At 37.0% G+C, this 12825-nt stretch overlaps 1 protein-coding gene across 2 annotated transcripts in view; it reads right to left on the reverse strand.

Moving 5' to 3' along the window:
- eya (eya transcriptional coactivator and phosphatase 2) overlaps nucleotides 1-12825 on the reverse strand; it is a 56082-nt gene that overhangs the window by 20228 nt on the left and 23029 nt on the right. Inside the window, exons 1-3 of one of the 2 annotated variants that reach the window (XM_074106193.1) lie at nucleotides 9973-9990; nucleotides 9430-9692; nucleotides 1792-1835 (exon numbers count right to left, since the gene is read on the reverse strand). In XM_074106193.1, the coding sequence (XP_073962294.1) occupies nucleotides 1792-1835; nucleotides 9430-9504 (119 nt within the window). In that variant the 5' untranslated portion in view covers nucleotides 9505-9692; nucleotides 9973-9990. Of the gene's footprint in view, nucleotides 1-1791; nucleotides 1836-9429; nucleotides 9693-9972; nucleotides 9991-12825 lie in introns of those variants that run through there. The other variant, XM_074106192.1, reaches the window with a different exon arrangement.

Genomic DNA, 12825 nt, shown 5'->3' on the forward strand with positions numbered 1-12825 from the left:
CACTAGTAGTTTTAGGTTTTTAAATTACTTACTTTCAAAGGTTTTGGAAGCTTCAAAACGAAGATTATACTTCAAAATGATCGACTTTATGTACGAGTACGAGTTTGAACGAACACACTCAAGCAGTGATGCTCTCGATAAATATTAAATTAAAAAATATATGAAATACGAGTAGAGTAGTAAAAATAATTTCTAATTTGTAATGGTACCTATTTACAAGATACACATATAATTTCAAAAATCTACACAACATAACACATTTCATGACGAAAAAAATGCAAAGCATGAAAAAACCCTTAAAATCCAAAAATTCATCTTCATTGTCACCAGGGTAACATGAGTGCTTTTGTGCTCGTCACTTCCTTTGATCCTCGCGTGATAATGTCCCCTAAGGTATTTTATTAAGTAGCATTTCACGCCAATTGTGTATCTACAATATGGGGATTACTGCCGGATTACCCTTTGTCCCTTCGAGTACTTTGAAGGACTATTTTGGTGTAAACTTCGATTCGAACCCAGAAAGGAGGAAACGGGACAATCTGCAAAAACGCTGAGTTATTTTGGCAGTGTAATGAAGTTAGTTCGTACCAATATAACTGCTTACCTACCTATATTTAGTTTTTTTTTAGTGTGGTCCCAGGTAATGATATATTTGTAAAAGCTTTGATTTTCGATTGTTTGTTCAGGATGTTACTGATATGCCCTATATCGCAAAATTAACAAGTGCTAATTCTACACAATTTATACTGTTTTGTATGAGAAAGTTAGCAATTATGCATTTAGAATAGGCACTTGTAACATTTGTGTTATAGGCGGCTGACTGACACTCAGATACTGAGAGATGACAGAAGAACACTGACTTCAGACTCAGGTACTGGCAACGCACAGCAGTGGTTGTACTCGTATTAGATACTTTGTTACAGGACTATTTTGCTACCGGGCGGATAGACTGAAGAATTTGCGGGTAGATGTTAATGTTGTGTAGACCGTGTTCATAATGCATGCAATGCGTCGTAATATCGGAAGCTCATTAAAGGTAATCATGATTTACACGCTGTGGCAAAAATATCTTATGTAATTAACGGTGACATTAATTGTTGTTTCTGTTCGGTTTGTCTTTGACTATTGAGGTTTTTGCTCGAGTTGTTCGCAATCCGGACAAGTTCACCGTTGGGACCGACGACTGGGTATAAGTCCTAATATTCAACGTATGATTAAAATATTACCTAAACTCTTCGTGTTGGACATTTACGCGGTGCATTTGTTTTTATTTTGATCACCGTCTCAATGTCGTATAGGGTCATTGTTAGCATGTCGTCAACATAAATAGAATATGGGACACACCTACGCTATTGTGCAGTACTAATGCTAGCATTCGAAGTGCACCCACACAAGGCATAACCGTAGGGTATACCTTTGTATTTACGCTATTCCATGTAGCATTTCCGATATCACAGTACAGTCACCAGCACCAATATCTGACACAACCAAGCGTGCATAAATATCTGATACGACGAGTCGTAGTAATAGATATTACTAGGTTCAGTAGGTCGTGTCAGATATTTTTGCACGCTCCGCTGTGGCAGATATTAATGCAGGTGACTGTACGACAGACCTGAGTGTGAGGAGTAGTCAATATCCTCTAGGCAATATCAAATTTTTCTGAGTTTAAATTTGACTTAAACAAAAGTAGTAACTTTATAAACGAGTCGCTGTCTGGATAACTAAGGATTCACTGATATGGATATAATTAATTACACATAGTCATATTGATACTGATAGTTAACTTACCTGTCTGAAACATCGGTGGTAGTTTCGGACCTAGGCCGTTTAGCCTGCAACAAAAATAAATCCAGCGTTAGCATTATTTGTAATACATTGTATCATTTGGTTTATCCACTAATCCATCATGAGTGCTGTTGTTAGTAAAGCTTTACACTACAGACAGACTACTAAATACTTTAAATAGCGTGAGTTGAATAAAGTTACGTTAGGTATAGTATAGTTATTGACTTGGTGCAACTCACTCGACGTCTTCGGTGACAATGCTCATTCTGGCGTCAGTAGAGTCCATCATTCTGATTTTCCGTCATTCACATTAGATTGACGAATGGATTTAAAACGTCCTTGTGCGAAGAGAGAGCTTAACTTTCACCAGTCTGCAGGGCTACTACGAAACTCGAAACTCGAAGTTGGTATCGTACCGTCCCTATCGCTCTCGCATTAAATAATTTAAGTGTCAGAGGGAACGCACAACACGAACTTCGAGTTTCGTAGTAGCCCTGCTGGACCATCAGTCCATCAGGGAATTACACGGCAATTCTGTCGTAATTTTGACCAGAATGATGGACTAAACAGACGCCAGATTGAGCCTGTACTGTAACCGAAGTCTACACGAATCATAGTTATAACATCATCATCATCATCCCAGCCTATATACGTCCTACTGCAGGGCACAGGCCTCCCCTCAGAATGAGACGGCTTGGGCAGTAGTTCCCACGCGGGCCCAGTGCGGAGTTATAACAAACCTAAATACATTTATATGACTTTCTGCCATTCGGTGTCGAGACCCTTGGTTCGTGGGGTCCTAGCGCTTTAAAACTTTTTAAAGCTTTTTTAAAGAAATTTCGAAAAGGTTAGTAGACGTCACAGGTGACCGAAGAGCTGGCAGCTTCCTCGGACAAAGAATTAGCTTAGCCAGCATCTTCGGGACCTTGCCTGAGGTCTAAGGTCTTTAAGTAATTTGTTTTAGTTTTAGGTTTATTTTTTATTTTTTGTAAGTTTTTTAAATCTAGGTTAGTTTTTTTTTTAAATTTAATGCTTATTATCCATTTTATTATTCATAATAGTCCAACATGCGATAAGTAACACGACAACTGAATTGTAGAATTTTGTAGCTGCAGAGGGTTGGTGCTTGGTGCCTTCTCTATATACATTTATTGTACAATTTGACACTATATTTATGTTTTGTAGTAATATTTTGCAATGGCAATTTGGCGAATAATTTTAAACTTTGGAAAACATAGTACTGCAACATAAATTTGCATCAAATACTTCTTCAAAACGAACAGGGCGACAGAAACACGCGAAAGTAATTTGTCGCTTTAATATATCTTATCTATCACGTCGTGGGCGATATGCAAGTACTTACAGCAATTGTGACTAAACTGAAGGTATAAAGCCAGTCCACAATTCGCTTCCCGTTCGTACTCTTCTTGTCATAGAACCACGGATCGATTGGTTCAAAACATGTCAGGCATAGGTACCCTGTTTAAATAATTACGTTTATTTGTGTCCGTAGTTTTTATTCAAGGGCTTCATATTCATATTTTTTAGTATAAATACTTCTTTACAGATTTTTTTTAACTTTTTAGTGTTTTTTGGAGACGGTTTTACTTTTCTGTATTTTTTTTATTAGACTAGGAATTTTATAAAGAATTATATTTGTTAGTATTTCGTTTTCAATGAAACTCACGTGGCCCAAAATAAAAATAAAGTTATTTTGGTTAGTAGGTATACCTATTAGAAGCATAATAACTCTGAAGTCTCAACCAGACTGTTTTGACCCGTACTACAAAAGCATGTGTTAACAAAACGACCAACTGCGACAAAAACAGAACAAGCGTACCACTAATCTATATTTTATCACACACATTACTGACTCATATCAATGGGCACAATACGTGTGCAAGCGAGCGACATTTTTTACCCAAACATCTCTCGACCTTCTAGGAACCACATTGTGGTTGTCCGTAAGTCCATGTTCAGTGCTACAACGTCTTTTATGCCCTCCTTCTAGTACTCCAAATTGAATCTTATTTGGAAAGAGATGATAAAGTTTAAATGTAGTCATTACCGCGACTATTTACGTGCTCATGTCTAGATTATTATCTGTGATTTAATATCCTAGTTGTCATATTATGACATCATAGGTAGTTATTAAGAATAGGTATCCCATTGGATAAAATTTCAGAAACACTTTTTATGTATGTCCTAAATGTACGTACATATTTAGTTAAATAACAAAAAAAAATGTTAGGTTGCATTTACCAGTTTCTTTGTAATTGTTGGTAATTGTGACCAAAGTCGACCGTTGATTTTGATCCTTTCACAAATTTTGGCTAATTTGACCAAACTCAAATAGTTGCAATGGTGCTGTACCAAATTTAGTTGCTTTGGTAGAATATCCTCGTATAACTGTAGTACAGCACCAACACCAATATCTGACACAACAAGCGTGCATAAATATCTGTACGACTCTATTTCTAGGACCGGAAGGACGTGTCAGATATTTTTGCACACTTCGCTGTGGCAGATAGTAATGCTGATGACTTTGCTGATTACTTTGTTTAGGAAAATTTAAAATACTCTTTGCTCATTTACACCATAACTCTGGTAGCGACTATATTTTAACCTCATCCGTTTTAGTTTTGTAAGTTCAATTACGAGGTATTGTTCCACGACACAGGCTGTGCCTAGTGTGGGGATCACTGCTTCTCTTGTATTGATGAATTAACTTTTTATGGTCAATAAATACATTTATTATTATTTATTATTTTTATTATTATTATTTATCATCTTCCACGTAATTCAACCAACCTTTGCTTTAGTAATTCCAATAAAGCATTTGATCCACTGAAAAAATGCGACCTTTTTTGATGCTTCAACGGGATGATTTAAAAACTTAGCCGTTTAATTGTTGTGTCAATTTAAGATGCTGATAACCGTAAATGCACTGCGTGTAACCGTAAATGCAAAATATTTAAAGTTAATATTACTTATTATATCTAATACAAGATATCGGTCGTTTTAACACTGACGGAATCATGATTTAAATGAAAACCATATTTTTATTGAATCATTTATTTCTATTTAAAGCTATTGGTTACTGAACCATTTAGCTACCTACATCTTCGTTGTCATGTACACTTATTATCATCAGATAAAATAAATAGCAGTCAATCGCCAGTCAATTTGAAAAAAAAAGACATCATTTTATCCATTCTCCATCTTGTCATCTCAATTCAGAACGGCTGACAACTCCCGCGCAGGAATTAGCGGGAACGTGTAATGGGGAGCTAATGAGATGGAATCAACCTCGTTTGGTGCGTGCCCTCAGAGATTTATGTAATACTCGTATTTGAAATATTAGAAGGTGGAACTTCGGACGTACTTAAATGAGATGATAAATAAGCCACAGTGTTGAAAAGAGCAAGTGGACATGAAGCTGTTGGTTCAGAAAGTATGATTTGTGTAATGTAAAACGGATTCGTTTACGCATGTTTGAAATTGAAAAACAACGACTAAATAAACGTTAATATACAATGTCTTAGTGAGTGCAGAACTCAAGAATGGCTAGTCCAATTAGGCTAATTAAATTTGTCTGGTATCTTTTGAGTCCCCGCGGAAGTTTTTTTTTATAATTGTATAATAGTCATAAACAAGAGCAGCTCTAGTTAGCAATTTTACAAGTTAAGCAAATGGCAGCACTTCGTGATAGGTACAATTATAAACTTATTTCAAAATATTTTTATTATTATCATTTTACTTTTTCGAATATTTTGATAGGATAACGAGAATTTTTTTTATGAAAATAATTGTCGTCCTCATTGCCACTGATTTAAACCCAATAAAATATATTTCTAATGACACAGCCGACCAGTAGGTGTAATATTTAGATAACGGTTAACAATCCCCGAGTTGGTGTGGAGATTGAAGATAACATTCAAGTTATAAATAATAAAAGTCCTAAACGTCTCCAAGATCAAGATAGGCGCAACAACATTAATAAAATCGGTTCAGATTTATTAAAGCGCGGGGCGCCACCGTGTCTCTATTACAGATAGCCTCTAATAATCTAGTTGAGAGGACGTTTTATGGTACTGTAAAATTAGAGGCTTTCAAGTCTGGCTTCGTTGAGATCTAATTGATATGAAGTTTTCAGATGTTTACGTTAGATGAACTTCAATTGTTTTTGTTGTTTTTTTTTTTATTTAGTCGGTATTTTCTTCTACTTTTGGTACGTACGCTTCTAGTTTATTTACTTGATTGCTTACTTTTACGAGTAGAGGTATTTTTATTGTTAACGGAATCCACTATTACTTATAATTTAACTAAAATTGATCTCTCTCATTAGCTTGACCTTTAGTTTCCAATTGTTATCTAAATTCTAGGAGACCATAACCACACTGGGTTAAAACTAACTACCATTATTGTCCCCTAACTCACTAGCCCCGTCGAGTACCAGGGCAGCATAAGACACGAGTTGTCACTGTGAGAAAGGGCGTAAATCACCTCGCGTTCCCATCGAGGTGTGAGGCCGGCCCGATCTCGCGATAGCTGCTAATTTATACGTTTTACGCGGGACAACGCGCCTGCGCTTCGGTTACACAGGTTGTTCCATGCATTTGTCACTATAATTGTACTTGTGTTCTTTTTGGACGTCGTGTTTTGTCCCAATGTTAATATTATAAATCTGGTTGGATCGGTCATTAAATTTGGAATGGAATTCGGGAACATGACATTTAGCATTCCCTTCTGAGTTAATCAGTGGTATGGTTAAGTCCAAATATCCAATGTCTAAATAGTAGCTCGTACAGTGTATTCATAAATACTTAGTCAGTCAAATCAAACTCCTCAGTCTGTTAGATACGTAGGACACTCAGATTACCTACGGATCTCAGTAGTTAAGAAGACCTAGAATACTTAGAATACTTAGTATACTTAAGGCTTGCTCGAAAGCTTCAAGTCTTCAACTGTTAGTAATTTTCATTGATGACTATTCAAAAATAAAATAGTAATAATTGGGTGCGGCTCTGAAGCGTTTCAACCGCTCACCGCATCCCGTGTGTTACGAAAATCAACTAAGAATCCAAATCACCACCATCACGTGTGGTGGTTAAAACTCTTGATTAACATTTGCTAAATTAATGAACGACCTTTGTAATTACAGGTTAGTTCATTGATTGACCTCCGCGACGGAATGCACGAATCAGTCAGTCTGTTTTATCAGTCATCAAAATACTTGGGCAGAATGGCTGCTATAAGTTCTTTTCATTCTTGAAATCACCAGCCATTTAGAATTTGTTTCGTTTGTTTTATCTTTCGCTACAGCCTGTATCCTAATCACGCAGCTCGACAAAACGCCCCATTATTTATACGTAATTCGTTTATTGTTTTATCTCGCTCGATGTTTACGAGCGAGCGGGAAGCCTGTGCCACTAAATAAATTTACAAATTTTACGTCCACCATATTTTATTTATTGTCATTCCCTTATCGTTGATAATTTGGGAGATATTGCCGTGCGTGATATTAATTCGATGAACACTTTTGAGTCGTCGCGTGAAATGTCAATTTTAATAGTGATTTATTTTAATGGCGCCCGCGATTTGTTTTAGGTCGCGTTCATTTGTTTTGGTACGTGTTTCTTTTGTTTTGAAATTAATATGGTGCCGCGCGGCTTGTAGCTTTCTGTTCCCATGTCAGTTTTTGGATTCCGAATAATGTTTATCGTTTAAATTCGCGTCACTGACAAAATGTACGATGGACCATTTTAGCTCTCAGTGGATGAACTCTCGATGATCATGTCAGCTAGCACCAAAAAGAAGCACACTTCATAATTATGTAAAAACTATAGAAAAACATTAAGGAAACTCAGTTTTCTTGTAAAGTCAATAATTTTGAAATAAAATCCAGAGTTCCATCCATTATTCATTGATTTTTATTATTGATTTATTTGGATATCCTAAGTTTCTCAATTTTCAGATACCTCTGTTTTACACTAAAATTCAAATGTAGGTAGGTACCAGGCAAGCATAGGACTCTAAGAGCTCACCTTGATAAAAAATCCAAACACTAGGTACAGTCGAGTTCATAAACTTGTGAGCAAAAATTTGATGAAAAATATCTGAACACGACTCTATTGTTAACGGCGTAGAAGCGTGTTCGTTCAGATATTTTTGATAAAATTTTTGCTCACAAGCTTATGAACTCGACTGTACCATCAGTCAAATGTATGGTGCGTGTGGTCTATCAATTTTTAAACAAATTCCTATCAAATTAATATGTCGCTAAAGTCAAACTTTCAAGTTGACAGACACGCCTATTGGCATTATTGTTTTATGACATGCACAGGATTATCAACTTTAGGGTGGTAGACCACATATTTGGCTGATGGTACCTAACCATCCTTCTCTAGTGCAAGCAAATTTCTATCTTTTCTAGTTTATTCCAAATCAAATCTTTATCAAAAACAAAATGCTGTTAGGCTTATGCTTATCAGATTAACGCAAAAGGACTTAAACGATTGAATTAAGGTGCGATCTTGTTTGTAAAGTATAGGGGACTTAAGTTCTTTTGGTAATAAAAAGTAGATAAACATTAAACATTAAACTATAAGGTCTATCAAGAGAGACATCTCCCTCGTCCGATAAATCGCGTCAACTTTGTTTTTATTGGTGTTGCTTGTGGGTGGTTTTGTGTTTCGTTGTTCTTCAGTCTAAATTAGTGATTTTCCAAACAAAATGCCCCCTTAATGAGATCCTTATTTTGCCTTCTGTTTATAAATTTCAATTAAAAAAATAACTAAATGCTCCATCTACTTCACTTTGGTTTGGAATGTTTTTTCCACTATGTCGATGAGTCGATGACCAACCATGACCACCCATAAGCTCGCTGACGCTTTCGGCTGCTTACATAGGTACATACCTACCTACATACAAAAGTTAGTGCACATCATGTATGAAATGTCTTGATGCACTATAACATTCCTATGTCAGACAACCATTCAGCCTTCAACCACCTCGCATTCATGATCGCCTGGTGTCAAGTGCTAACGACGCTGTGTCCCGTAGGTGAGCCACCGACACCGCACACTTATAACGACTTTTTAATAGTCCCTAAAGAATAACGTATGAATGGTAACACGAGAACTGACGCCGTTCCACTGGGAAAACATAAACACTATGGAGCTTGTCCGAGTGTACGGACAATAAAATTCGGTGTTAGTTACGGACACCAGGCCAACTAGAGATAAGGTTTTAATCATCGTATCGTATGACATTAAATCGAATCACTCGAATTCTTCATCGATGTAACATTAATTTTTGAAGCGCTGTGTGACATGCAAGCGGGTAGGTATTTGGTGCTTAGGTAGATATATTTGGCTGGTGCCATGCTAAAGGTGCAACTAAGGGTGCTAACTATAAATGTGCGGTACATTTTGGTGCAATAACATTAGAACACACCGTATTCGAAAGCGTCGAATATTCGAAATTTGGAATCCGGTGCGTTCGAAAACATAAACGGCCAGTATCAACGTTGACAGTTCGGATTATTTCAGATCAGAAAAATCGAAAGGTTTTCCAGTACTGCCAACGTAAGCCTGAATCGTTTTGTTGCTTTTGAGGTTAGGACCCGTGGATGCTGACCTTAGGTTCCGTATGATCCAAACTGCAGCGCGGAGACCCGCCGCCGAGGTAGCTACACGGCATCAACGTCACCATGCTGTGCAGCGATCGTACATTTCGAACACTCACTTCACTCAACTAACGTCACTTTGACAGTTTTTTGAGCGGGAATTGCATTTTGAGCGGCCATTTTGCGCTTATTTTAACATTAATTGGCACCATGAGCCTAGATCGTGTCTTATTGGTATCTTGTATAAATTTGTGTCACAATCCATCGCTTAGACCTAGGGCAAAGAAATCATTATGTTAATTCTTCATTAAGTAAATCACTGGAGCTGTGTGCTACAGATTTGACGAGCTTATTCAAAACAATCTTCCCTAAAACTGAATAAAGTCCCTAATGCTAAATCAGATTTCCTTTCAAAGTCAAAATCACAGCGTAAATCGTCACAAACGATTATCACACTTCACCGGTGGCTAGTTATTGATGCCTGTTAGTCTGTTAGTCATCGCTTCTAACGAAAAAAAAAACAAATTAAAACAAAACAAAAAATTTACACGCACGTATAAGAGACCACCCACACGGATCCGTCAATTTCAAATGTGGAGCCGAGCGTGTTCATCAAGTTGTCAAATCGATGGCGACGTAATTGTGAACGCACCTTTTTATTGCCGCGCGGTTGGCTACTCTGGCGGCGCTTTATTTCCATTTTAAATGTTTATTTAACTTTTTTAATTAATTAATGTACTGATCTCAAGGTCACGCATTCTTTAAGTTGCAAAGTTAAGGGGAAAATAGTTTTTACTTCTACTAATTCGCAATTAATAAATTACTAAACCACTTCGCTTTTTGTGTGGTCACTTGACGCAGCTACTGTTTTTCAAAAACAACTTTTTGTTAACAGGAAGCCGGGCTGTCTGATTCAATTATAAAAGCTGTTTGATTGAAAAGAGGATTTAAATTTATAATAGTTTTGGTTTGGTCGGCAGGGGGCGGAACGGTAGCGTGGCTCGCCGCTGGGCGCCTGCGGGGACCAGGCTCGCATGAGTTATGATGGGTAACTGATGGACGCGTATGAACCATGAAGAAGAAAAGGAGCATCAAAATTTATTCCCTATAGAGATTGCATAGAGACTGCAATAAGCAAGCCCATTTAGTAAATTGTAAACATGACATTTACGGCGAGCGCTCTATATTTTCAGTCCTGAGCGCAGCGAGGGATTCAAAAATATTTTGCTGCCGAGTGATACATTCTACTTTTTATCTTCCTCTATAAGAATATATTAAATAGACTAGTATTTTCCCGGGATTTAGCTGGTAATAGATTACGTTACATTTTTTTGCGTCAATTTTACCACTTTCGCTACAAACTCATTTGATTTTGCTGCTTTTTTTCAAATATTGTAAAATACTAGAACAGAAAAGATCGGACATAGTTTGCGCGTTTTTTTTTACATAGACAACGCACAGTCACTTGTCGCAGTCAGCCCATAACTTAGTTCATACACATACTCGTACAACATCAGAGTTCGATCTCCTTGGCCGTGTCTCGGAGCAATTCATATTTTTGAGTGCTTCGGACAGATAGTTTAAATTTAAATCGAGTTTAGCTCTGTTTCGGGCTAAATCGTAGCCCTTGTTCCCGAAGCGACGCCACGGCGGCTGCTGCAAAAGGCGCACTCTTAACTCGATTTAAGGCGTAGCTATCCGAGTTTATTTCATATTTCACTATGAGATAGTGTCACGGTAGTTTAATGGTTCGGACAGATACATATTTTTGCTCTTGACTGTATAAACATATACCTAAATTGAAAGCGATACTATCAGCCAAATAATTATGTGGTCTACCACCCTAATAATCGTCTGCATGTCATAAAACAATAATGCCAATAGACGTGTCTGTCAACTTAAAAGTTCGACTTTAGCGACATATACATTTGATAGGAACCTGTTTAAAAATTAATAGACTTATTTGGCTGATGGTTCCTACCCTATTACCCAGTGCAATTAAATGAGACAATTGGTTCTCTGCCTTTTTCCAAATCACATTTCCCAAATGTTTCATTTGCCAACACAGGATTTTCTCTGAAACTATTTTTTTTCCAGAACTTTCATAAAACAAACCTAACCTACTGTGCTGTATAAAAGCATAAGAAAATACACGGAGAAAATTTTTTGTTTCGGAGAAAATTAAGAGTTGGGAAATGAAACAGTTGGCAAACGAAATATTTGGCAAACAATAATTCTGCGAAAAAGGCAGAACCCGCAGAGAATTATTACAAAGACACATAATTGTTATGTATTCGAACACCTTTACACTCTACACGCAACGACCGCTGTTTTCATCAATCTAGCTAAATATAACTAAGAAAGTCCCTAAACGCCTGCATAAATTCGCACGCGCCTATAATTAAGTGCCTAATTAATTTAAATTATGACGTACCGTTTTGTCAATAAACAAGTATAACCGGTATAATGCCGCGAGCGTGTTCTATGCGGCGCGGCGGGGCTCCTTAGGCCCATACTAGACGCTACAGGGTTACCACACAACTTGATACGCAGGGACATGCTCCGGGACCGTATTGTCTAACAAATTCCGAATCACAATCGCTTTCACCACTTCTTTCTGTCAGAGTAGTGAATGAAGGTTAAAGAGAGATGGCGAGAGTCAAAGCGTAAGATTATTTGGCCTTCGGTTTGAAGCGTGCTGTCCCAATTTTAGTACAACATAATATATGTAAGTTGGCAATCAACATCCGCGATGCGTGCTTCATGATGTAGGTACTTACACTGACGCATGCAATCAAATTAACTGTTTCGGTTTAATTAGACGAAAACTAATAAAAAATACAAAAATGGGAACTAGGGCTAGGTTCGCAGCTGAAGAAAGAGCACCCCCCCCCTCCCCAAAAGATATTCTAAATAAAAGTCAGAACATAGGTAAAGTACGAAAGGGCACAGAAGAGCAGTGACGACTAGGCATAAATGAACTTGTGAATCGCTTATTTTTTGACATATTTTAATGTTATTATTATTAATGGCTTTAGTAAAATATCAATGTTACTTTACTCATTTTACTAATGAAAATTCCTTTTTGATCTCCATCTACACTATTTCGGCATGAATATTGTCCTGGTCGACGTTCCCATATTTGTGGCAACCCTATAGTATACATATACCAACGACGAACACACATCTACCAACTTAGCTATACCGTCACAAAAAAGTAAATAAGTCATAAGCGTAAATGATAAAGGAGAAAGTCGCATCAACTTTGTTATAGTAATTGTTGGAGTATGTTTGTAATTAGAGATACTTGTAAATTGAATTACTATGGCCTCCCATAGAATTTTATGAGGTAGACAATAAAATATCACTTTTATCTTATTTCTTTATGCTGGTATTGACGGATGGTC

Source organism: Choristoneura fumiferana, chromosome 24 (genome assembly GCF_025370935.1).
Source record: "Choristoneura fumiferana chromosome 24, NRCan_CFum_1, whole genome shotgun sequence".
Taxonomy (NCBI): domain Eukaryota; kingdom Metazoa; phylum Arthropoda; class Insecta; order Lepidoptera; family Tortricidae; genus Choristoneura; species Choristoneura fumiferana.